The 27825-nt window shown below is 27.8% G+C and overlaps 1 protein-coding gene across 3 annotated transcripts in view; it reads left to right on the top strand.

Moving 5' to 3' along the window:
* LOC127287188 (furin-like protease 2) overlaps positions 1–22185 on the top strand; it is a 283866-nt gene extending 261681 nt beyond the window's left edge. For 2 of the 3 annotated variants that reach the window (XM_051313994.1, XM_051313993.1), the window contains 14 exons: positions 4681–4785; positions 6240–6440; positions 8863–9157; positions 12748–12920; positions 14002–14667; positions 14985–15201; positions 15660–16098; positions 17784–17971; positions 18371–18619; positions 18910–19378; positions 19598–19797; positions 19965–20246; positions 20870–21090; positions 21501–22185. In XM_051313994.1, coding sequence (XP_051169951.1) covers positions 4681–4785; positions 6240–6440; positions 8863–9157; positions 12748–12920; positions 14002–14667; positions 14985–15201; positions 15660–16098; positions 17784–17971; positions 18371–18619; positions 18910–19378; positions 19598–19797; positions 19965–20246; positions 20870–21090; positions 21501–21608 — 3813 coding nt within the window. In that variant the 3' untranslated portion in view covers positions 21609–22185. The remainder of the gene's footprint in view (positions 1–4680; positions 4786–6239; positions 6441–8862; positions 9158–12747; positions 12921–14001; positions 14668–14984; positions 15202–15659; positions 16099–17783; positions 17972–18370; positions 18620–18909; positions 19379–19597; positions 19798–19964; positions 20247–20869; positions 21091–21500) is intronic. The other variant, XM_051313995.1, reaches the window with a different exon arrangement.
* The last annotated feature ends 5640 nt before the right edge of the window (positions 22186–27825 follow it).

Raw genomic sequence — 27825 nt, 5'->3', positions numbered from 1 at the left:
TTTTTCTCTTATTACTCGAGCGAACCTTGGATGGAATGCTGGATCAGACTGTGAGAGCGTAATGACTGGAAAAACATTCCAAGTCTTCTCGCTCTCATTCTCCAACCACCCGCTATCCCACTTCATTTACCTTTACCATAGCAAGAAGTGATGCCGATTTGCGAATGTCGGAGACCGGCAGCTGGTGAATGAAAATAAAAAAAAAAAAAAGAACAGTAGAAAAAAAAGTGAGAAAAATGCGGTAAAGCGATTAAAAAAAGATTTCCTTTTTTTTCCAAGTCGAACCAAGTTTCAATTTTATGGTCGCTATTTTCCCAAAGTTAGAAAGCACTTCTCTGGAGACAAATAAGCGCGTTTGTTGTCATAGGCGAAGTGCCGCGCTCGTTGCTATTCTATACTATACTCTCTATTCCAAAGGGGATACACAAGTCTCATTTCCTCCAACGTCACCTGCAGGGGAAAATTAATTTTGACTTGCGACTGCAAGCGACAATGTGAAAATCGACTGAATTTTAGATTTCTCATAATTTATATATATACATACAGTCGAAGAATACTAAATCCCATTAAAAATATGCCACTGGCAAAAGAGGTTGTAAAGTAATTGAAAAATTAAAAATATATAGATTCTCCAAAAGAGGGCTACCATCTAATTTAGACAAAATTAAATGATATCTTCAAAATTTTTGACCTAAATTTTGATGCTACGCAATTTTGTAAATAAACTACATCTAATTCAAATTGATTGCAATGAAGCGGAGGAACATTAGAGCAACTGGTGCTGGTTCTCTATCATTCGGTTGGTAATTAATCGAAGAGATCAAGCCACAAAATGGTGGAAGGAAATTTATCGGCAAGTCGCCAAACGCGGGGACGTGTATACGGCTCAGAAGGCACACACACACCTACAGATAGCTAGTTAAACGGAAAACGAGGCAGCAAGATAAGAGGGTTTCCAAGCAGAACCTTGCACTAAATCAAACCGCCAAAGAATGGTTTTGGTCCGACGATAACCTTTGGCTTAGTATATAGTGATGGTGGGTTGTGGGTCATCGTAACGCAAGACGCGACGCCCAAGTGTCTGCGAATTTACCCAACATTGTTCTTTACTTTCATGCCGTTCACGTATAACCAATACCATTCTCACCAAAGGGTATATATTCAATGTATCGTACTCGCTGGATATATCAGATAAAACTCCCCCCTTTGGCCTCGAGTAACCTAACCGGACTTAGGTAAATGTCTGTATGGGGGCCAATTCTAGCGGAAAATGTTCATTTCGAAAGTGCACTCCTGGTGGACATCTCTCTTCTCTTCTACGTATGTGTGAGGCTGAAACCACTGGCTAAAGGAGGTATGAGAAGAACTCTCCAGGGATGCCCGAAGCCAACAGGTAATTGAGCCAGTTTCACTGACGTCTGACGTGGTCTTAAAATAGTGACAGAAATAAGAGATTCAAATCCTAAACTAAACTCTCAATTAGAAAAAAAGGTTATTCGGTTGAATACTGAGCTATAAATAATTGGTTATTTTATAAAAAAAATGTTATTCGGTTAAATACTGTGCTAAAAATATTTGGTTATTTTATATTCAGTTATAAAAAGCTTATAAGGTTGAATACTGTGCTATAAATAATTGGTTATTTTATAAAAAAATGTTATTCGGCTGAATACTGTGCTACAAATAAAAATTGGTTATTTTATATTCAGTTAAAAAAAGGTTATTCGGTTGAATACTGTGCTCTAAAAAAATTAGTTATTTTTTATTCAGATAAAAAAAAGCTTATTAGAATGAACACTGTGCTATAAATATTTCGTTATTTTATATTCAGTTAATAAAAGGTTATTCGGTTGAATAATGTGCTATAAATATTTCGTTATTTTATATTCAGTTAATAAAAGGTTATTCGGTTGAATACTGTGCTATAAATAATAATTGGTTAATTTATATTCAGTTAAAAAAAGGTTATTCGGTTGAATACTGTGCTCTAAAAAAATTAGTTATTTTTTATTCAGATAAAAAAAGGTTATTAGGTTGAATACTGTGCTAAAAATATTTGGTTATTTTATATTCAGTTAAAAAAAAAATGTTATTCGGTTGAATACTGTGCTATAAATAATTGGTTACTTTATACTCAGTTAAAAAATTTATTCCTAAATTATTAATTGATGTTAAATTTCTCAAATATTTAGATGTAGTTTCCTTTGAATTTGAACTATTGCAATGAAGAGGTTACTATTGAGCCAAAGGGATGTGAATAAACACTCTTCTCTCAAGAACTATGTCGAACTGAATTTGCTCAACTACACAGCAACATCCGTCTCTGGTCCTTGCGACAAGAAGTTTGTTTACTTGTAACTATTTAACTTCCTCAATTACTCCTCAATCATAGAGTTCATTGGAACCAAAGCCTTTTGCATCTAATAATAAAATTTTAATTCAAAAAAAAAAAAATGAAATTTAATTAACAAAAGGACAATGTTATTTATATTATCGTGTCTCGTTTACACATAAATCATTAATCTTTTATTAAAATTTGATTAATTCATAATGCAGTAAGAATTAAATTTCAATCGAATATCAAATGTCATTAGCTCTTGTATATTGAGAAATGAATCAATTATTCCAAATTAGATTCCCTATGTGAATCGTGAAACTAATTCATTATACTCGAAACGTTTGTGTATTCAATTGCCCGAGTGTGCGATGCAAAATGATATTCATTACGCGAGCCTGTTGTATATCACGTCTGATTATTAATGTCAGCCTGGAAAGTAAATGAGCTTTGTTTTAATCATTGTTGACGATAACGATACGATAAACCACAATTTAATTTTTATCGTTAATGAATAAAGTAAACCAAAGCAAAAAAAAATGAAAAGAAATTAAAATATACATTGATGGAATAAATTTGGTTCATATATTTTCTTTTTTTACATATATAGTTAACTTTAAAAGAGAGAATTTTTCAACAAAAGTTTTACTCTACAGGGACACGACATGATGTTCATGAATTTAAAAATTAAGATTAAACGAGCGCAAAATGGAAGCTGTGAAACTTATATAAGCGTAATGGAGTTGTTATCCCGTTTTCTTGAGTTTGTAACACGTATGGTAATCATGGCGTTTATCATACGATCCAATTATGGCTCGACTCGTCCATTAGGGTGCTTTTAGTGCCTGCAGTGTCGGTCTTCGAAAAGTTAAGGGAAGTCAACTGGGGCTCAAGTGGTATGGAAAATTGCTGTAGAAACTTAGAAATATGCGAAAGAGCCTCGCGAGGTCTTGGGAAGTTATATCGCTATAGTAAAACTAGCGAAGCATGTCCCATCACGATTAGAGTATATCTCAAGAGAGTGTGTGTGCGGAAGAAGAGGAGGAACCTTTCCGTCACACATGTTTTCACCAATCTTATCTTTCTCCTCTCTCAGCACCTCTCTTGCAATCTTTATAAGTGTTAGCAAACGTCAAGATAGGGTAGAATATTTTTTTTATTTACCTTTTTTTGCACCTAAATTGTAAAATATTTTCAGTACAGTGTATATTTACCCTTAAATCTTGTATTTTTGAGGTTATATTCGTATTTTAACTCTGAATTTTGACGGAATTTTAAGGTTATGTTTAGTGTAGGTCTAGAGAACGGGTTTGAGGTTAGAATCTGCTAATATAACCTCAAAATTAGCTCAATTTCTTCAGTCAAAAAAGGTTATTCGGTTGAATACTGTGCTATAAGTATTTGGTTATTTTATATTCAGTTATAAAAAGGTTATTAGGTTGAATACTGTGCTATAAATAATTGGTTATTTTATAAAAAAAAATGTTATTCGGTTGAATACTGTGCTAAAAATATTTGGTTATTTTATATTCAGTTAAAAAAATGTTATTCGGTTGAATACTGTGCTATAAATATTTGGTTATTTTACATTCAGTTTAAAAAAAGGTTATTCGATTGAATACTGTGCTATAAATTATTAGTTAATTAGCTAACATAACCTCAAAATTAGATTAATTTTTAGCTTAAAAGGTTTGAGGTTAAAATTTTGGATTCTTAGTATTGAAAAAATTAAAATTAGAAGAGTATTTTAAGTAAAAGTATAAAGGGTGATATTTAAAAAAAACTGCTTTAAGACTACCAGTTCGCTTAATATTTTAAGAAAATTCGTTCTACCATTATAAACTTGTGTGCTTCAAAAGACGACAGAGGTCTCCATATAAAAAGATTCGCTCAAGCGCAATTTCTGCACCGTTTGGAAAATTGCATTCGACCAAGTTGTCGCGTTAAGTTTCCTCACGGGAATATGAGTAGACGGTACAACTCTTTGCTGTGCGTTAGTCGAATACAAAATGTCTAACATCGTTCATCTAAAGACCTACATGAAATTCAGTGAATCTTTTTTGTGAATTTTACACTTCAGAGAAATCTGAAATTAATCATAAAATAATTTTATTCATCTACCATATATTTTCTATATAATAACAATTTGCATATAGCCTGTTTTGTCTATTATCTCGAAACAATTTCTTTATTAATTAAATAGAAGCATTTTACAAACAGCGCTTTTAAAAATAAAATGTTGAGAGAAAAATTTATTTTCTTTGATGTTTATTTGTGTAAAAGTAAATTTACATAAATTTAAAAGTATTTAATTTAAATAAATATTTTATTATTCTCTGTTGTAGATTGGAGCTCTGACCAACTACTTTCATTTTACTCACGAGCGACTGAGAAAACGATCCCTCGCCCCAAGCGATTATCATCATAAGAAACTCAATGATGAGCCAGAGGTAAGTTTAATATTATATTAATTTTTTTTTTTTCTACTAAAGATGTAATATTGTTTTTTTTATTATTGACATTTTGAGAGCATTGGACACTTAAAATAAAATAAAAATTAATAAAAAAAAATAGCAGAATAAATTTCAAAATAATAAATATAAGCATTAATTATTTTATTTCTTAATTTGTAAATTCGTAAATACTGATTGGATATGACAAAAATTATTGAAGAGAATTTTCAAAATATCAAAATGGAAAACAAAAATTTAGTGAATTTTCCACTATCGATGACATTTATTCTTCGTTATGTGATATAACGATAATGAATCGTTGAGACGTGAATTCTCTGAGTGAACGTTAATGTAATTAGACGGGAAACTGATCGCTGGTGACCCATTACGAATACTGTGATATTGATGAATTAATAGCGACACAGAAAAACCGTTTGTTCCATAAACACTTTAATTGTTCTGATTTAACTAAAAAAAAATTCTCCCAATATACTCGAATTAAGGAAAATACCTTCATTCCTGCAAATTTAATTGAAATTAAACAAAAATTAAATTTAAAATTAAATTAAATCTACAATTCAACATCCCAATCTATTTACATATAAATTATTATTATTATTAATTAAATGAAAATTTTGTTTCAAAAGTCTTCAATTTTCAGAAGGCTATATAATTTATTAGCATATGAAAAGTTAAATTTCCCCCTACCTTTAATCATATATATATATATATATATATATATATATATGTAAAAGCTACGGCGTCTCGTGAAAATCGGAAGTAGGCAGAAAACTGGTATAGTACGCCATTCGAACGAGGTTCTGACTGAGTTAAAAGTTATCCTACTCAAAATTCAATTTTCCAAAGTTACCTCACGAAATCATGTGAACCGTTCACAGTTAGGGTCTCGTTAACATTCATATGCCACTAATTGCACGTTCAGTGTAGCAAAGCACTGCGCGTTTCTACTTGGATGAGAAAACCCCATGTGTCGGTTACATAAACTACTCAGTCACTTATATGTTTCAACAAATTTAAGATTGAAGTCATATTACGAAAATTTAAACGAAACGACTGCTATATGAAATTCAATTAATTCTCACCATAAATTATTATCATTCTAATTAAAAGGGGGAAAAAAAAAATTAAAATCAAATTGCAATCACAGCAAGAATTATTATTTCAGCTGAACTTCATTTATTTTACATTCAGTTATGTTATCGTATAAACAATTAATTTATTTTGTTGTCAAAATACATAAATTTAATTTAATAGAATAGAAAATTAATTTTATTTTTTGCAATTTTTAAAATTTATTTTTTTTATTTTTATTTATTTATTTAAAAAGGTGATTATATTATTTCGATAACAAATTAAATTGACCTGCAATTTTTTTTTTATGTATGTTTCTGAATATTTTTTACATTCATTGAACTTATTTCTGATTTCAGGTACATTGGGTACAGCAGCAACATGAAAAGAAACGACATAAGCGCGACTTTCACGGTACAACGTACACCTTTTCGGAATTTCCGCATTTCTTAGATCGTTTTGGTACGCAACAACGATCGTTTCCCCATCAACAGAGAAATAGAGAAATTCATGTTCAAAATTTGTTTCCTGATCCTCTCTATAAAGAGGAATGGTATATGGTAAGCCAATAAGATTTTGAAAAAATATCTTACAATTTAATACGAAAGCATAAAAAAAAAAAAAACATTCCATCCAGGATAAAATAGTATTAGACATACATTTATTCAAATAAATTAATTTGGATAAATTTATTTCGATAAATTGATTTGGATAATTTTATTTAAATAAATTAATTTGGATAAATTTATTTCGATAAATTGATTTGGATAATTTTATTTAAATAAATTTATTTCGATAAAGTAATTTGGATAAATTTATTTCGATAAATTAAAATAAATTAATTTGTATAAATTTATTTCGATAAATTAATTTTGATAAATTAATTTTGATAATTTTATTTTGATAATTTTATTTTAATAAATTTATTTTGATAAATTTATTCAGATACATTTTATTTATACAAATTCAATATTTACATAAATTCTCCACTTGCTCTAAATTTTGGTTTTAATTTTAAAAAATAATTCACTAATTTATTCGTTATTTATATCACTATGTTAGTGTCCATTATAAACTGTACATTATTGAATATTTACTATCTACTGAGATAAGTTATATTTAGATTCCAAATGTTTTACATTCTCATCTTACCTTCAATTTATTTAGATATTAATGAGATTTTCCACTTTTTGTTTAAATTGAATGAATATAAATATTTAAATGTCCAAAAATGTATTTTAGATTTTTCTTTCGATCAGCAATGTGTTTAGGAAATATTGATCTCGTTCAAAATTACGAAAATTACCTTAAAAGGTCAATTTCCTTTTTTTTTTTTTTTTTTTTGCTTCGTCGTGTAAATATAGAACATAATAATGAAATTTTAACTGATTTGCAAATTTTCACTACATGTTTGAAGAAAATTGACTTACGCATTGTAACCAAAGTTACAAACTCTCAAGTTTGGCAACTTATACACCTTCATTATTAATAGACTCTCAACATAAACTAACTTGATTAGCACTTTAGAAAGTTAATCGCCTAACGCTAGATCACCTAAACTGAAAACTGATCACTAAAATGCCCTGCATTTTTTTTTTTTTTTTTATTAATTTAAATTCAAAAAAAAAAATTTATTATAATGGATCAAAAACAAATCTGATTTTTATAATTATATATAAAATAAGAAATTTTTTTTTCAAAAAAAAAAATTTGTAATAAAAAGTTCGAATTGTATATTATTTTCCTATAAAATATCGTACTATATCCACCCACGATATGATATTATAAGGTTATAATATATATGATTCGTGGTGGTTTAGTTTTAGCGAAAAAAAAAAAAAAGGTCGAAAGCTCACTCCCCCTATCTAAGGTCGTTTAATTCACATGTAGGGAAGCTAACATATTTCTACATGTGGTTGTGTTAGTAGCGACGAAGTAAGAGATTCTCGAGGGCCTTTTAGGATTTATATTTGACACATAACGTTCCGCCCAAGCTATATTTTCTTGTTCCAGACAATATCTTTCTTGTTTCACATCTTTCCTTTCAAAACATTTCTAACAAATTTTTTCTACTTGCAGAATATTTATCACTTTCTCTCCATTTTTTCTTTTTTTTTCTTTTTATTTATTGTAATCAAAGATAGTGAATTTTACATTGGAAAATTATTTTCTCTTTTTCTATGGATCTCACGAGGAAATTATTCATGCTAGGACGGAGATTAATTTTCTCGATGAGAGTTTTCATTTAATTTTTGTATTAAGAAAAAATTTAATTAGATTCAGGAAAAATATATGAAAAGCTAATTAAGCTCGCCAAAAGAAATTAAAAGTCGATTTTTAATCTTGATTAGAATATTTTTTTTTATATTTATAATTTATATTTGAATAATTTTTTTATTTGAAACATGCATTTTGAAAATTCCTCTTATCGATTAAAAATTCGAATAAAATTTCAAGTTGTTTTTTTCTAGGCTCATCTCTCATTTTCACATTATTCTCTATTTTTCTTTCAATTTTTTTTTTTTTTTTTTCCCATCTAGTCTAGGGGAAAAAAAATGCGAGGGATGGAAAAATATTCAAAGAAAAAAGAGAAAATAAAGAAAGAGTGAAAGGCTCGGGTACATTGTGCTACGTACAATACCGCTCTATTGTCTCCTTCATCAACGCACGCGGTCGTCAACAATTGTGCAAAAGGCGAAAAGTATCTCACATCCTGTGGTGGATATTGACGAATAGAGTTTGTCGTCGTGACAAAAGTAAATGCAACAATTCCAACTAGAACATTCAACCCCATTCTACTAGTATCACTAATTAGATTCATAACAGAGAGAAACATTGGCCTCTGTTTTTCAATTCTTATACCAAAAAAAAAATAATTTTTTTTAATAAAAAAAATGGAAAAAAATAAATTTCAAAATTATGAAATATTTAAATATAAATTTTTTTTTCAATTGAAAATTTATTGCCTTTGTTTTATTATAGAATGGTGGATCAAAGGATGGATATGATATGAACGTGGCACCTGCCTGGGAAAGGGGTTACACTGGAAAAGGTGTTGTTGTGTCAATTTTAGATGATGGAATTCAAACAAATCATCCAGATCTTGCGGCGAATTATGATCAGAATGCAAGTTATGATATCAATGGAAATGATGATGATCCAATGCCAAGGGACAATGGTGACAATAAACATGGTACACGATGTGCCGGAGAAGTTGCTGCCGTTGCTTTTAACCAATATTGTGGTGTTGGAGTTGCTTACAATGCCAGTATAGGAGGTATTGTTTTCTACAGATGAAAAAAAAATATAAATTTTTTTTTGCATTTTTTATGCGATAAATTTCTCCAACCAATTCACAAATAATAGAACAGTCCCAATTTTGACCCTGGTGCAAAAAAAAAAAAAAAAAAAAAAAGCCTCTCTCTTTTATTCTTCACAACCACTTTGTACCACAAAACTCGAAACAATACTCCGGTATTTTCAAATCTTGACAAAAGAGAGACATCGCACAATTTTAACCGGTTGAAAGCACTATATATCGACCCGCTTTTCACCCCCTTCCCCTATGGTTTGAACCACTCAAAGTCACTATTGAATTCAATCGCAATTTCGATAGATCGCGAGCACTTATTTACAATGTCTGCTTTGAAATAGATTATCAATTTTGTTCTTTTTTTTCTATTTATTTCCATTGAAAAATAGAAGGGACAATATTTCATTTAAAATCGTTGTGGCTTATTTTTGGGAAAAATGATATAATTATATAATAATAAAATGTTTGGTCTGTCCTTCTGTCCTAACTTGAAGTTGGCCTTATCTGATTTCACGTGTTTTTTTGAATAGTAATCTTATGACGTGTCAAATTTTGACAATTCTTTTTCTCATTTTTGCCAAAGTTGTATAATTGTGTTTCCAAATTTCGGAATAAGTTTCTTTCAAATTCCAAATTCGAAAATTCAATTCACGAAGCTGAAGTACACAACGTTTACCAACGAAATTTTTTTTAATGTTGTATATTGATTCAAAAATTGTATACGCCAGGAAATTTCGTACAAGATAGTAATTTGAAAAAACTTTATTTTTTAAAATTAATTTTTAAGGTACCAGGGGCCAACGAATACCTATTAAATATTAATTATAAAAACACAGGCCTCGAATCAGACACAAAAAGTCGTTTGAGTCGATTTATATTCAAAAAAAAAAGTGGATTTCTTTTTTATTTTAACAAAAATATTTTACAGATTTTTAAATAAAAATTTTTTTTTTAATAATAATCCTTTTCGATGGGTTAAAGTTGAAATTTTTAGAAATAATTAAATTTCAAAAGATATTGATAATTTTCAAACAATTATTAAATTTTACAGAACTAAAAATAATTTATCAAACAATTTTTGGAAAACATTTTTTAAATTTAATTGAATTTTCAAAAATTTAAAATTGAGATTTTTCAAATTAATTGAAACTTTAAGTGTTTTGTAATTAAAATTTTAGATGATTTCACTAAAAATTTATTAGAAAATGCGGACAAAATACAATAATTTGAAAATCATTTTTAATTGAAAAATGGTTTCAGATAGTTGAAATTTCAAAGAATATTATTAAAATAGTTAAAAATAATTGAATTTCCTTAGAGTTATAATTGAAATTATTAAATTACAAAAAAAAAAATTTCGATGGAAAATTTTAGATGCTTTTAAATTCAAATTATTGAAAATTCAATTAATTTCGAATTCAAATTTTTTAGAATAATTAAATTTTATTTGATTTTAAATTTGGAAAATAATTGAATATTAGTTTATTTTGAATTGAGAATTTTGGATAATAATTAAATTTTAATTGAAATTTTGGATAATAATTTAATTTAAGTTCATTTTTCATTAAAAATTTAAATAATTAATTTTGAATATAAATTTTAGAAAATAATCGAATTTTATTTCATTTTAAATTGAAAATTTTTGATAATTATTGAATTTTAATTGATTTTGAATTAAAATTTCTTGTAATAATTGAATTTTAGTTTATTTTGAATTGAAATTTTTAAAAAATAATTCAATTTTGTTGTAATATATTTCTTTAAATTATAAACAATTGTTAAATTTCATAAAAATTTTAATTGAAAAATAATTTTGATATAATTGAATATGTGATGTATTTAATTAAAATTATTAAAAATAATTAATTTAGTGAAGAATCATTTTAGTTAAAAATTTGTTAAATAATTGAATTGAAGAAGATCTGAAGAAGATCTACATTTTATACTAAAAAAATGTATTTTATTTACATTTTTTTTCAAATGTCAAAAAAAATGTCGCATTTTATTAAAGTAAGTCGATAAAAGTCGTATTTTTGAAAAAAGTCGGAAAAAGTCGTATAATTCGAGGCCTCTAAACATATAATTTTCATTATTATTATTTAATATGTAATAATATTCTAATAAATTAAATTATTATTGATAATATTAATCTTTAATTTCTTTATAACAAACAATTAAATACTCAATTTGGCGCGCTTGTGCGCGTTTAATTTTGCTAGTTCCTAATAATTTGATATCCGTACAATTAATTTTTGTCTATTTAATAAAATTTTATACAGTTATCTTAAAATAATGATTTGCACGGGAAACAGTTAATTAGAAAAAAATTTAATAAATAGTACAAAAATAATATAGATAATGTTAATTTCTTTATTGATAATTGTTCAAAACAGTCTAATTTAATTATTATTAATTTATTGTTGACAGGAGTAATTATGAAATATCAGAGGTAAATACAAAATGCGCAATTCTTTTTTTTATGTAAAATTTTTATAGTAAATTGATTTAATTTGATTCTTGTTTTAAATAATAGTTTAATATTTTGCCTACAAGGTAATTCAAATTTTTTTTTTATTGTCACTGGCAACGAGAAAAAAAAATTGTCAAACTTCAAAATAGTGAAAAGTTTATTTCAAAAAAATACGAAAATCCATCTCCGAATTCAATAAAAGTTATTAAATAATATTTTTTCCCTTTTTTTAAAAAATTATTTTACTCCGGAGTATTAAATAAAAAAATTTCTTATTATACAAACAAAGAAAGTATATTATATATATAATATGCTTTTAAAATTAAAAAATTTATTCCATAATTGACCCAAATTAGGCAATTATGGAACAATATTGAAATTTAAATAGCTTTGTTAATTTTTTTCTTAATGAAACTTGGAGGAAATCTTCGGAAGAATATTCAAAATATATTTGAATAGGTTAAAAAATTTTTTTTTAATTTAGAATTTTGATGAAGAAAAAAACGGAAAAAAATTGCATTTTTTGTTTCATAATTTCTCCGGTTGACGTTAAACTTTTTTTTAACAATTTAGATTTTTTAAATTCTAAATTTATCTAATTTTAGTTTTAAAAAATTATTTTCATTTTAATCTTTAATTTCGTTTTTCTCAACGTTTTTTAAAATTCAATTTAAATATTATCTTATTCCCAGTCAAATTTTGATGTGTAAATTAAATACAGAATTTTTCCTTTTTCCAGAAAGGATTTATCAGTATTTAAAATTTTTATTAAATAATTGTCAAAAATGAATTACACTGATATAAAAAATGATTATTAATAAGATTTAAAAAAAAAAAGCCCGCAATTTAAATGAAATATAATGTAAAAACCAGAAATATAATTTTTTTTATAAAATTAAAAGCAAAATTCGTTAAATTTTTTTTTTTTTTATAATTTTCGATTTTAATCCTTTTTTTTAGAAAAAGTATTTTTCGACATTTTGAATCAATCATATAAAATATATATATATAGTGCCCGGGGAAAATCGATATTTGAATATATTGATAACTCATCACTATTTTATACTGTTGAAAATGGTTTTAGGAGTTAGAATGCTGGACGGAGTAGTAAACGACGCGGTGGAAGCAAAAGCCCTGGGATTGAATCCTGATCATATTGACATCTATAGTGCATCCTGGGGACCGGAAGACGATGGGAAAACTGTAGATGGTCCTGGTCCTCTTGCTAGACGTGCCTTCATTTATGGAGTCACAAGCGTAAGTTTCCGTCATGGTTGAAAGTCACTTTTCGGTTTATATATATATAACTTACTATTTTATTATCTGTTTACTGCACCACTCAATTTTCTACATTTTAAAAACTTTTATAGATATAATAAACGATTCTTTATTCGAAATATTATACGATTGAATAAATGCTGAAGTAGTTAAATCAAATATCGGAAAATATTTTTAAGTTATACCACTTTCGAAATTGTTTCAATAATATATTCACCCCTCCCCGTTACTTTTTGGTCACAAATACATTTTAGGTATTGCATGTTTTAAATTTTCTGTTAATTTTTAATGTCGTGAATCGATTTCAAACCATTAGCTAATTGACTATATAATCTTAAATTCAAACATAATTCTTACTTGCGAATATAAGGATTTATAGTGTTAAATAAAGTAAAATTCTAAATTTTTAATTGATGTTCGTATTGATATTAAATTTTGATTCTATTTGACTAAAATGTCATTTAATCGACTGTCACTTTGAACAATGAAATATGTAACGATTTACCACCGACTATACGTGAAACGTTACAAATACGTCAATTCTGTTCGTTTTTGATGCGAAACATGTCACCACTTTACGATTTTAATAAATAAATTTTCATTTATGTTTTCATGTCTAACAAATGTGAATTCTTCATTTTTTTTTTTTTTTTTTTTTTTTAAAGTAAACAATAGAATTCGAAATTTCGAATGTTCAACAAATATTATTTTTAATAAAAAAAATATTTTATAACGATTTATTTCATATTGTTGGTCAGTTTTTTACCCAAAAAAAAAAGAACAACAGCTGTTAGCAATCAAACATTGCATGAAAGTTTAATTTTAAAAGTCGTTTTAATAGCTGTTTTAAAATTTATTTTTCAACATTCATTTTATTTAACGAGTTATTTTACGTTCACGTTACAATTTTATTGTCAAAAAAGAAAAAAAAATGCGGAATACTTTTTACTTTTAAGAAATAAATTTTTTTTTAATAAAAAATTCAATAATAAATAATATAATTTGAATTTAATATAAATGCATTAGTTTGATGAAATGTTTTTTTTTTGTCGATCCAAAGGGTCGCCAGGGAAAAGGTTCAATTTTCGTGTGGGCATCAGGAAATGGAGGTAGACACACGGATTGTTGCAATTGTGATGGGTACACGAACAGCATCTTTACACTCTCAATATCGAGTGCCACTCAGGGTGGCTACAAGCCTTGGTACTTAGAGGAATGTAGTTCGACTCTGGCCTCGACCTATTCCTCTGGGTCACCCGGTAATGACAAGAGCATTGCAACCGTTGATATGGACGGGAAACTTAGACCCGATCATATATGCACCGTTGAGCATACTGGTACATCGGCATCGGCACCAATTGCCGCTGGAATTGCCGCTTTGGCACTTGAGGCAAATCCCTCACTTACATGGAGGGATATGCAATATCTTGTGGTATTGACATCAAGATCGGCGCCCCTTCAAAAAGAATCTGGTTGGGTTCTCAATGGGGTCAAGAGGAAAGTTTCACATAAATTTGGTTACGGTTTGATGGACGCCGGTGCAATGGTTAAATTGGCAGAGCAATGGACCAACGTTCCAGTTCAGCATATTTGCAAGTCCCCTGAGCACATCAAGGAGCAACCGATCGACCCGACCTACGGTAATTCACTTACTGTAGCCATGGACGTTAACGGATGTTCCGGTACGCCGAATGAGGTTCAATTTCTTGAACATGTTCAATGCAAGGTGAGATTTCATTTCATGTCACCTCATGAAATTTAGCTCGACAAGTAACGATACTTTTCTTATTAATTAAAAATCATTATTATCTGAAAATTTTTTATATTTTCTCATAAATTGAAAATTTTTGTCATAAATTTAACGACTCACAATAAAATTGTGAGGTACAAATCCAAAGTGAATGAGAATAAATGTAAAGGTCAAATTGGATTTAGTTGTTACATGACGGGCTTTAACGAGAACAGATAGTGGTAATCAGACAAGACAAATGTTTAGAAAGAAAGAACAGAGAAGACGCGGATTTTTTTTCTTATCTTTTGCAGATATCCCTCAGATTCTTCCCTCTAGGAAATCTTAAGCTTCTCCTGACCTCGCCAATGGGTACAACATCCACACTTCTCTTTGAACGACCACGTGATACATTCAACTTTAAATTCGACGACTGGCCCTTCCTCAGCGTTCATTTCTGGGGTGAAAAAGCCGCCGGGCGTTGGACTTTACAAGTCATTAACGCCGGAAGACGACACGTTCAAAAACAAGGTATTTTTTATCACTCTTTTTTTTTATCGAAAATTACATTTAAAAAAAGAATTTAGAAAAATCTTCAGTATTTTTTAATATGGAAATTAGAAGAGCCGAGAAGGATAACGTCAATAAATAATTATTGACAAAATGGTTTGTTTTTTACTTTTTTTTAAAATTTTACTAACTCACAAAATGTAAATATTCACCTTTAACTTTATCACCTGTGCATAATTTTTGCAGCTCATTAAAATATATATCACGTAAATATTGACTAAAGCTAAATTAAAAACAGATTTATCTCACGCTTTTATAAACTATTTTTCTCTACTAATTACTAATAATATTATAAAATTACTCGAAAAAAAATGGGTAAAATGAAAAAATTCGTTGACTAATAAATATTGTTGACTAATGAAAAAAAAAAAATGAGTAAAATAAAATATAAAGTAACATTAGTGAAATTTTTGTTACAGGAATTTTGCAGAGATGGCAACTGATCTTCTATGGGACATCGACGAATCCAATAAGATTGCGATCTCATCAATATAATCCGGTACAAACGGCTTCTCAAGCATATTCCTCCTCTGTAGAATATCCATTTTTCTTTGATCAACATCGTTCTGCGGACGAATTTCGCGATTCCGACTTCTTTGCACGGTCTGGCTTTCAGGGATACCAGGGTCCATACACGGGTGCTGCCTCCAATGTTGAAGCTTCAGTGACAACTCTCGATGGCGCTTCCAATCCACTTTTGACGAATCGACTGCCTGGCGATCTTTCCCCATCGGACGATTCCTTTGATTCGGGGAAAAAAATTCGACAGCAGGACTGCGATCCACAATGCGATATTCAAGGATGCTATGGAAAAGGTCCAACTCAATGTGTCGCCTGCAAGAGCTATCGACTTGATAAGTAAGTCATTTTTATTTTTCTCAAAATTTTTTTTTTTTTTAATTGAATTAGAAACATTTTATTAAAAAATAATTTTTAAAAATTAATTTTCTAACAGCTAATATGGAATTATTTTACAATAGATTCACGATTAGAATTAGACCCAATTTCAAAATTAATCCACTATAAAAAAAGATTAATTGGCATGAAATTCTTTTTTTTAATTATTCATTTTTTGCATTATATCAACCTTTGTTTTTAACTTCATTTTATTTTCCTCCTTTAATTTTCAGACATTTCATGTTAATTAAAAAAAATGTAATTAAAGGAAATGAAATTTACTTCTTTAATTAAACAGAACATTTTTAATATCGGCAGCTGTAATAAAAAAAAAAAAAAAAAAAAGTAATAAATTTTTTTCACAAACAACTTTTTAATAGACAAAGAAAAAAAGTTGTCATTTAAATAAATTGTTAAAAACATATTTTCCCTATTTACAGATATTATTTAATTTTTAATGAAAATAATTATTCGAAACAAAATATAATAAAACAAATTTTGTCACTTTTCCTATGAAATTCACTTGGAATAAAATATATCATAAAACAATTGTATTGTTTATTTCGTCATGTTCTCAGTTTGATTTATCGAAATCATAGAATTTTATATATGTGTCAGTGACGTTTGGCTTTTTCCTAAATGGAATGACACAGCAATGCTTTTCATGGAGTATTTTTTTTTTTTCTCTATCAAAGACAACATTGCTACAGGCATCATTTTTAATGGTCCATTAGTTTAATGAATTTTTTTTTTTTAATCTAACAAAAATTATTTTACATTTAATTATAAAATAAAAGCAGGATTATTTATTTAGCAATAGTTTGAAAAAATTCGATTCATTCGTTATTAAAAAATTTTAACAATTTTACTAATTGCAAATAACTATCTTATTTAACTTCCTATTTTTGGTCATTTGATTTATGGCTACTTAAAATTGTCTTGATTTACATTAAAAGATTCTTATTTTGTATGTTAATAAGAAAATTCTGTTTTTTTTTCATCATCCATACTGAAATGATTGCGAGATTAGGCAGGAAAAGGAAATATTAACAAACGAAGATAAATTGTGATTTTAACTTTTAATTAAATTTGATGATTTTAATCCAAGTGTATTTTATCTCTAAGGTTTTTTTTTATTTAATTTCCCTGAGTGTATTTTGGATTTTTATTGATATTTGTAGTGAATTTTTTTTTTCTTCTTTCATATGAAATACTTTTTTTTCTCCGTCAATATTGAAATATAGAGTCTATGCCATGAGTTAATCGCGACGAACAGAAGGAGCTCGTTTCTTACATTATAGTCCAAGTCCAATAGAGCCAAGCAATTTTGGCTTCTTTCTGAATCCGATACAAAATATAATAAAAATAAAAGGACTCTTTTTCTCTCTTGAAAAGTTATAAACTCAGCTTGGCAAAGTAACTGAGAATTTTGTCTTGGCTCATGATCGGCACACTTGCACAAAGCCAGTCTTGCCATTTTCCTAATGATGTTATTTTCCAAAGTGCTCCTCACGATTAATTTCAATTGCAAAAAAATTTCACTCGCAGCTTTGTATGTGATTTAAAAATTTCATGAATAATACATTTGTTTTTTGGAAAAAGGAAAATTATTTTTTATGTGAATTTTTTTTTTCTTTTTTTTTCAGTACATGCATAAGTCGTTGTCCGCCAAGAAGTTTTCCAAATCAGGCCGGTGTGTGTTGGCCGTGTCACGAGTCATGTGAAACTTGCGCAGGTGCTGGACAGGATTCATGTCTATCCTGTGCTCCGGCTCATCTTCGAGTTACAGATTTAGCCATTTGTCTACAACAATGTCCTGAGGGCTACTATGAAAGTAAGTGCCTTCATTTATCAACTGAATTCCAAGAAATGGGAGACTTGAAATTTTGCCAATATTCCATACTCTTTATTCTTGATATTTATTTGACAGTTTCCATGTGCCAGGTAAATTTAGAAGAACATTATTCGTCTCAATGAGAAAAGTTAATGTCAAATTGGATTTAATATTTATATTTACTGTAGCAATTTTTATTTTTTAGATTTAGAAATTTATTTCCTCTTTTCTTTTTTTTTTAAATTGAAAAAAGATTTTCTAAATTAGATTTACATTTTTACTCGAATAAACTTTGAAATTTAGTTTTCAGTGGAAAAGTTTGAAAACCAATTTTGAGGGTTTTATGTAAATTAAGTTTAGGGGAATTACATGAGTTTGCTTTTTAAACTTTATCAACAGATACAGAAAATAGTACCTGTGTACCGTGTGAGGCAAATTGCGCAAGCTGTCAAGATAGGCCTGATCACTGCACCAGTTGCGAGAATCATCTCGTAATGTATGGGAATAAGTGTTATGCAGCCTGTCCTCTATACACCTATGAAACACAAGATTACAATTGTGTTCCTTGTCATTCCACTTGCGAGACGTGTAATGGCACCGGGGAAAATCAATGCATCAGATGTCGTCCCGGATTGTTCGTTCTCAATGGTATGTATCGGAGTATATTCCAAAGTAATCAATAAAGAACAAAAACTTTCCACAATAATTTCATTCATCATTGACGATTTAAATTTTCATTTTCATTCATAAATTTTCTTTACACTTTGAAAGCTTAAAAAAGTTACTTGAAAATTTATGATCGGAAAATCAGAAACTGCAGTTAAAATCAAGTAAAAGATATAAAATCTCTTTGATTTCAGTTAACTTATTCTGAGTTCTCTTAAAACGTTTATTTATCGATATATTAAAAGTATAATAGATTTTTTCCTTTTTTTCAGGACGTTGCACTAATTCATGTCCAGATGGTTATAGTGCTGATAAAAAATATCGTGAATGTATTCCATGTTCGGCGCATTGTGCAACTTGTGATTCATCAAAATGTACTAGCTGTATTTTTGGTTGGAGTTTTAATAAAAAAGGAGAATGCACACCAGACACACGATCACGTTGTGATAGTTCGGAATTTTATGAAGCAGGACATTGTAAACCATGTCATTCAACGTGCGAGACTTGTGTTGGCCCCACTGAGGACTTTTGCATATCCTGTCAGAATCCATTACTCCTTCAAGGTAGACGATGTGTCGCCCAATGTGACGACGGTTACTATTCCAAGGTGCAACCATCGGGTCCAATTTGTGCCCCTTGTCTACAGACCTGTAAGACTTGTGTTTCTGAAATGAATTGTACAACTTGTCAAGAAGCCTTACAATTACAGAGCGGAGAATGCCGTTCCTCATGTGCCGAAGGGTAAAATCAACATTTATCTCCTAAGGATTTTCAATTATTTTTTTTTTTAAATTATTTATTATTTTCATGTATTATTTTTTTATTTCATTATTTTATTTTTTTATTTATTTAATTTAAAAAAAAAATATTGCCAAGGTTTGTGAATTATTAGAATTTTCCCCTTTTGATAAGGGGAGAATAATTGACACGTAAATGAAAAAAATTTTTTTTTTTCTGAAGTTATTACAGTGACAGGGGTCAATGTGCCAAATGTTACCTTTCTTGTAAAACTTGCTCGGGACCAAGAAGAGATCAATGCGTCAGCTGTCCCACAGCGTGGCAATTGGCATCAGGTGAATGTCATCCCGAATGTCCCGAAGGCGATTTCAGAAGTAAATTTGGCTGTCGAAAGTGTCATCATTATTGCAAAACTTGCAAAGGTTAATTAAATTTTCATTTTTTAACCTTTTTATTTTCGATTCGGAAATTTTTAACTCACACGAATTTGGATTCAATTCAAAGTTAACCAGTTTTCTCCAATTAATTATTAATTTTATTGAAAAAAAAAAATTGTTTTTAACGTTTTTCTTCTTTTCTTTTAAAAAAGGCGAAGGTCCACTTGAATGTACATCGTGTCCACCGCGTTCAATGCTGGAGGGTGGATTATGTATGGAATGTCTTGGTGGGCAATATTACGATTCTCAAACTCAACTTTGTAAAAACTGTCACGAGAGTTGTCGCACCTGTACGGGTCCAGGAAAATACAATTGTGCATCGTGCGCAAAACCGCTGCATTTACACAAACTTAATAATCAATGTGTATTGTGTTGTGCAGCCAATGAAAAGAAAGCTGAAAATGATGAATGCTGTCTCTGTGATCCCGATACTGGTTAGTTAAAAAAAATTATTTTCAAATTAAAATTATTTATCTTTCTAAAGATTATTTGTTTTTAATTAAAATTCACGAAAAAGTTCTTTGTGAGAAAATAAAATCGGATCTTTTCAAAACTGCTAATCTAAGTATTTCTGATATTTTTGTTAAATTAAAGTTTTTCGTTTTAATTCGAAGAGAGTAGATCTCTGAAAAAGGGTAATTCATTCACCATGGTCAGAGAAGTATATCTCTATTCGTGGATTCTGAATTGACCATTTCCAAAGATCGAAAGAGAAGTTCCTTTATTTAGTTTCCGAGTACAGTAGTGAACCCTCTGGCTATCACTGCACTTGGTAGCTCATTACCAATTCAGAGTTGGTGGCGGAAGTCCCCTCTTCCTCCCCCCTACATACAAACTCGATGAACGTAATGATGTGAGTGACGCTGCTACTCACATCTATTCAAAATTCGAATATTTTAATTTTTGGAAAATTTAATGTCTTTAACCAATTATTTTATTAAAACACCTTTCGGTTTTAATTCATTACATTTTTCACAATTAAAATTGTCATCATATAGAAAAATAAACATTTTTCGAGTATAAGAGAAAAAAATTTTTTTCTTTTTTTTAATTAAAGGTAGCTGCAGGAACAGCTCACCGGCAGGTAAAAGAAGAGTTCCAGGAACTGAATTATCTTCATTAGATTCATTAGAAGTTGAAAGTGCAGCACAATATGGTAACACTCACAATTTGGATGTGGATTCATTGAATACATCCGCAATGACAGTCATGACACTTGGTATTTTTATTTGCATGGCTTCAATCACATTATTTGTGAGTGTATTCGGCGTACTGCAGGTAATATATTAAAAAAAAAAAGTTTTTTAAATTTGAATATTTAAAAATTACTTTTTATTTTTCATCAAGGCGGATATTATAAAATGTATTTAAAAATATTTCTATTTTAATTTAAAACTAATAATTTAACTGATTTATATTTACGTAAATAGTTTATTATCGAGAAAGTTGAACAATGAAATTTGTAATCTCCTTAAAATTTAATGCTGAAGAGGATGCTTTGTCTACAAAGGGCTAATGTAACTCTAGTAATCTGATGTAATCCTTAAAAATCTCTTGCAGTTTCAAATTAATGTATTTTATGTACCAATTTAAAAAAATTAAAAATTTATAAGCTTTTATTTAAAAAAAAAATTAAAATTTGCCAGTGAATGAGGCAAAAAATAGAAATGAAAAAATTCTTGTTTTAGTTATTGTCAAGAAGAAGGGAGGTTTCAATGGGATATACTCAATTGGCCGTAAGAGTAGAACATTTGGATGAAGGAGACGTCGACGATACAACCGAGCTTATGACGTAGTTCTTTTAAAGACATTTGTCATCCATAGCCAGAAATTACGTCAGTGGTTGACAAAAACACCAACAAAAAATAAAAACAAAAAAAATGAATGTCAAACTCGAAAACAGGACTTTGGAACAATAGAAGGCATTTCGTTTTAGAAAAATCCTTCAGGAAAAAATTTCAAGTCTTGTTTCAACTTTAAGTGAAAGTGATTTCAAGGAGAATAAAAACCTTAAAAAAAAGAACACAAAAAAAATAAACGAACAAAAAATGTCTTTGTACAGAAGTGAAATATGTATGAGTGAAATGTGTGTCTGTAAATATATTTACTGCGCTGCGTTCGAGCAAAAAAAAAAAAAAAAAAAAGCAAAAAGAAAAAAAAAAACACTAACTTGAATTGTAAATCAAGAAATGCTCGTACGAAGTGCAAATTTTGTAAGTAGAAATTATTTCGGTCAGTGATCTGTCCGATTTTTATGCGTTAGATAAATCGATGCAGAGAACGAATTTTCAGTTCGTGATTATATAGATGAATTGATCAAGAGAAAACAACAACGATGAAGGCAGAAAAAGAAATATTTTTTTTTTTTTTTTTTTTTTTGCAAAGAGGGTGAAAGACGGTGTTAAGTGCCTGATTAGTGACACCTTTTGACCCTCCTTTCCCCCCTTTTCCCGTCCTTCGATCGTCTTTTATTCTGCCAAATATCTTCCCCCCTAGTGAAAATATTAGCTCTCGCCGGGGAGAGTTTATTGGAATAAAAACAAAGAAAGCTATTGGGTCACTATTATATTTTTTATTAAGAAAAAAAAAAAATTCCCATTAGAAATTGAATACATATTTTTACACACAAACTTTTTCTCTGCAATAATCAAACAATTTTAATATTGATATTTATTTTTTTCATCATTAAATTCCGTTTATATAAATATAATAGAAATGACCCAATTCTCTCCCTTCGTGTTTTTTACTTTAAAAAAAAAAACACACAAGAGAACTCTTAAAGAAAGAGTTTGTAAAACATGTATGAATGGAAACGATTCTGGTCCTCCATTGCAATAATTGTAAAGTCATCGTCCTTTTGTATATTTGTATGAATGAACGCGACGATGCTGAGAGAATTAGTCGAGGGTAAAAAAAAAGATGGATATCGAGCGTTTTACAACCTTTGAAAGAAGGTAAGTCAAATAAGTCGGAATATTAAATTTTCTTTGTTTTTTCTAACTCTTTTCAAGTTCCCTGACATTAATTCAAACAAAAATTTAACATTCTTTGTATTTTATTAATGTGACTAAGTTCTTTTAAGGGTCATGATTTTTCAATCCGACTATGTCCAAGTCCTTTTTAATTTGTTCATTTTTTTTTTATTTCGAGATTACTAAAATATTATTTTTTCGCAAAAAAAACGTATATTTTCTATTTTTCAAATGAGTTTTTTATTTTATTTTTTTTGTTATTTTAAATATACGAAAGTATTTTGTTGCGAAGAGCGTGATCGATATTCTCGAAAAACAACCACCCACTATGTGAATATTGAACTTCTCGTGATTTTATATAATGCTAATATTGTACTTTTATGATGAATGCGATTATAAATATATACATATTATATAAAAAAAATTGGTTCAATTTTTTTTGTATTTCCTTAAAAATACAAATCCTTAATTGATCCTTAAGAATTTATCAATTAAAGAAATTGAAAATTTCCTTGAGAAAAATAAATATATTCTTTTGTCTTAGACCAATTTTATTTTCTATTTCATTTTTTTTTCAGTACAAGGAACAATGGACGAAAAAGTTTCAAAAGGTTGAAAAGAATCTACACAGACATCAACGTCGCAAACTTTTTGCTTGGCTGATGCTTTTACAAATTTTCCCTCCTCATCCGGGGGGGGGGGGGAAATGAAACAAAACCTTCCATTTCATTTCTACGACACACTTCCGGCTTGTGTGCTTTTGCAAACCAAACGCCAAACTTTGCCGAGTCTCGTTCATTACCCGCTAATTTTCCGTGGCTCCGCAATGCCGCGGCGAAATTGAAAAGAACTCTATAGCTATAATTATTTGACAAGTCTAACTGAATGCAGCGAGTTTTTACATTATGTGTCTTTATAAGAGGGAATTTTAAAGAATCCAAAAAAAAAAAAGAAATATATAAAATCTGACGACGAATAAAAAATTTTATTTTCAAAAACAGTAATTTTTTTTAGAAAAAAATAAATAAATAAATTACGCGAATGAAAGGGCAAATAACAATCTTCTGACAATTAATTGAAAAAAAAGAAAGTATTTTTAATTGAAAGAGTTGAAATTCTTTGTTGTGATCTTCTCTCTCAGTAAATTGGAATCTTTGTATCAAAGTACAAGAAGAATGCCAGAATGATTATACTTGTAATATAATACGAAAAAAAATTCAATACTTAAAAAAAAAACTTCGCTCACTTCAATTCTCTTTTTAAAAATAAATTTCTTTTTTAATATTAATCTCTTAAATCGCTGTTGAAGTTTCCAATGAAAAAGAAGAAAAGAAAAAACTAGTTTCGATCAAAGAAACTATAAAGGTAGTTTCTGGTTGCATTAATATAAGAAATTCCACAAGCCACTCAAGAACATCAGAAAACGAAATAGAGGAAATAGGTGAAAGAACTAAACGGAAGTGATAGCATCTCGGGGTTTATTTGGTAGCGAAGTAGTTTGGGCGGAAAGCCACATATTCATCACGTTTAACTTATCGCGGTGAGTCGTCGCCATTGCTTCTTTTCTTCTAGTTTTGAGTAGAGAAAAAGAGAGAGAGAGAGATGCCTTTTAGTTTTTCTTTTTGAGCCGCACCAACTCCTTATTTATTTTCCCGCGGTCTCGCAATCGAACGTGTCTTGCATAACACGAGACTTTGAATTGCACATACGCGATTTTCCACTGTACATAAAGCATTCGGAGTCATGAATAGAAAAAATAATCTAATATATATTCTGAAAAAGAAATTATTCATGAAAAATAATTTAATAATTAGAAATAATGAAAAAAATTATTGAGAAAAAAATGTATGACTTCTTTTTTATTTTTTTATTAATTATAATTTATTAGTTTTTTTTAAAAAGAAGAACTTCTTCACACGTAATTCATAAATTCATGAGGATTTCCAAAGTCGTAAAACGTAAGTCTTGGCAATTTTCAAGCTACTCACTTGAAAGTGTACTTAGGGGAAATGGAGAAATAGAGGCTGATTGAACTTGAGAGAAGCATTTGTAACCGTATACACTAACGCGGCTTTTCCATACATATAGATCTCAAAAGCTAAACAATAAGATTTTTATGATACCTTTTTCTTCAATTTCAAAATTATATATCTCAAAAAAAAATTCATAAAATTAATTTTTAAGGCGAGGATTATTTAAATCCTTTTTTTAAGAATTTTTTGAATTCTTTAAATTTTTGAGTCCCATTAAATTTTAATTCACAATTTATTCACAAAAAAAAATTATTGCAGAAAAATTAAATTAACATTAAAAATATAGAAAAGATGATTGAATTTGGATAAAAGTTTTTTTTTCAAATTTAAAAAAAAAAATCCATACGCTCATAGGATTAGAGAAGAATTATAGGTATAAAAAAAAATAAAAGTTTGACCTAACACCCCCACGAACTTTGTCGTTACAGGTTTTAACCCGATTACGTCCTTTTCTAGATTGGCGTATTGGTCAATAAATCGGGATAACGTTCCATACCGTAAATTCGAGAACGATAATTCGAGGTAGGAATCCACTTTTATCAGTTTCAACCCTGTCAGGTAAGCGGATACCGTAAATTTGTAAAGGCAAATCCCTGCGTGAACAGGGATTTTACGATAATATATACCTATATATCGTTTAATTAGCCACGCGCGATATGTCTAAACCAAAACTGATTGCAATAAAGTCACCAATCTGACACACAACAAAGTGAATATCAAAACTTCATTACATATTATATATTGACGCATACAAGTCATCTCTCTCTCTCTCTCCATAAGGGTATAGAATATTGCAGAAATCAAATTCCTATATCAAAGTTATTTTCCCATTAAACTTTACAAAATAGAGCAAAATTATCTAAAATATTAAATTATTATACTTTTTTAATAATTTATAAAACACAAAATAATTATAATATTCTCGAAAGCATCTCGAAAGTTTTATTCATAAAACTAGCAAAATTAAAAGCGCGCCAAATTGAGTATTTACTTGTTTGTTATAAAGAAATTAAAGATTAATATTATCAATAATAATTTAATTTATTAGAATATAATTACATATTAAATAATAATGAAAATTATATGTTTACAGGCCTCGGATTATACGACTTTTTCCGACTTTTTCAAAAATACGACTTTTATCGACTTACTTTAATAAAATGCGACATTTTTTTACATTTGAAAAAAATGTAAATAAAATACATTTTTTTAGTATAAAATCTAGATCTTCTTCATTTCAATTATTTAACAAATTTTGAACTAAAATGATTCTTCAGTAAATTAATTATTTTTAATAATTTTAATGAAATACATCACAAATTCAATTATATCAAAATTATTTTTCAATTAAAATTTTTATGAAATTTAACAATTGTTTATAATTTAAAAAAAAATATCACAATAAAATTGAATTATTTTGTAAAAATTTCAATTCAAAATAAACTAAAATTCAATTATTACCCGAAATTTTAATCAAAATCAATTAAAAATCCAATAATTATCAAAAATTTTGAATTTAAAATTTAATTATTTACCAAGTTTTCAATTTAAAATGAAATAAAATTCAATTATTTCCCAAAATTTTCAAAATTCAAATTAACTGAAATTCAATTATTTTCCAAATTTAAAATCAAATAAAATTTCATTATTCTCCAAAATTTGAATTCAAAATTAATTGAATTTTCAATAATTTGAATTTAAAAGCATCTAAAATTTAATTATTTCTAAAATTTTCCATCTAAAATTTTTTTTTTGAAATTTAATAATTTCAATTATAACTCTAAAGAAATACAATTATTTTCCAAAATTTGCAATTTAAAATGAACTAAAATTCAATTATTTTCAAAATTTTCAATCCAAAATCAAGTAAAATTCAATTACTTTCAAAAGTTTCTATTTAATATTAATTTAAATTAAATTATTTTCCAAAATTTCAATTCAAAATCAATTAAAATTTAATTATTTTGAAAAATTTTAATTGAAATTCAATTATTTTCTAAAATTTCTATTCAAAATTAATTATCCAAATTTTCAATCAAAAATGAACTTATATTAAATTATTATCCAAAATTTCAATTAAAATTCAATTATTTCCCAAAAATTTTCAATTTAAAATCAAATAAAATTTAATTATTCTCAAAAATTTGAATTCAAAATTAATTGAATTTTCAATAATTTGAATTTAAAAGCATCTAAAATTTAATTATTTCTAAAATTTTCCATCGAAAATTTTTTTTTGAAATTTAATAATTTCAATTATAACTCTAAGTAAATTCAATTATTTTTAACTATTTTATTAATATTTTTTGAAATTTCAACTATCTAAAACCATTTTTCAATTAAAAATGATTTTCAAATTATTGTATTTTGTCCGCATTTTCTAATAAATTTTTAGTGAAATCATCTAAAATTTTAATTACAAAACACTTAAAGTTTCAATTAATTTCAAAAATCTCAATTTTAAATCTTTGAAAATTTAATTAAATTTAAAAAATGTATTCCAAAAATTGTTTGATAAATTATTTTTATTTCTGTAAAATTTAATAATTGTTTGAAAATTATCAATATCTTTTGAAATTTCAACTTTAACCCTTCGAAAAGAATTATTATTAAAAAAAAATTTTTTTATTTAAAAATCTGTAAAATATTTTTGTTCAAATAAAAAACAAATGCACTTTTTTTGGAATATAAATCGACTAAAACGACTTTTTTGTGTCTTTAAGTTGATTCGAGGCCTGTGTTTTTATAATTAATATTTAATAGGTATTCGTTGGCCCCTGGTACCTTAAAAATAAAATTTTTTCAAATTACTATCTTGTACGAAATTTCCTGGCGCATCTTTTTTCTCATCATAAATTTTTTATACAATTTTTGAATGAATATACAACTTTAAAAAAAATTTCGTTGGTAAACGAATTTTGAAATTTGGAATTTTAAAGAAACTTATTCCGAAATTTGGAAACACAATTATACAACTTTGGCAAAAATGAGAAAAAGAATTGTCAAAA

The sequence above is a fragment of the Leptopilina boulardi genome, unplaced genomic scaffold (assembly GCF_019393585.1).
Source record: "Leptopilina boulardi isolate dan_hultmark-lab unplaced genomic scaffold, ZJU_Lbou_2.1 LbouV2_368, whole genome shotgun sequence".
Lineage (NCBI taxonomy): Eukaryota > Metazoa > Arthropoda > Insecta > Hymenoptera > Figitidae > Leptopilina > Leptopilina boulardi.
The sequence above is the reverse complement of the archived record's forward strand: the minus strand, read 5'-3'. Positions and strand labels throughout refer to the sequence as shown.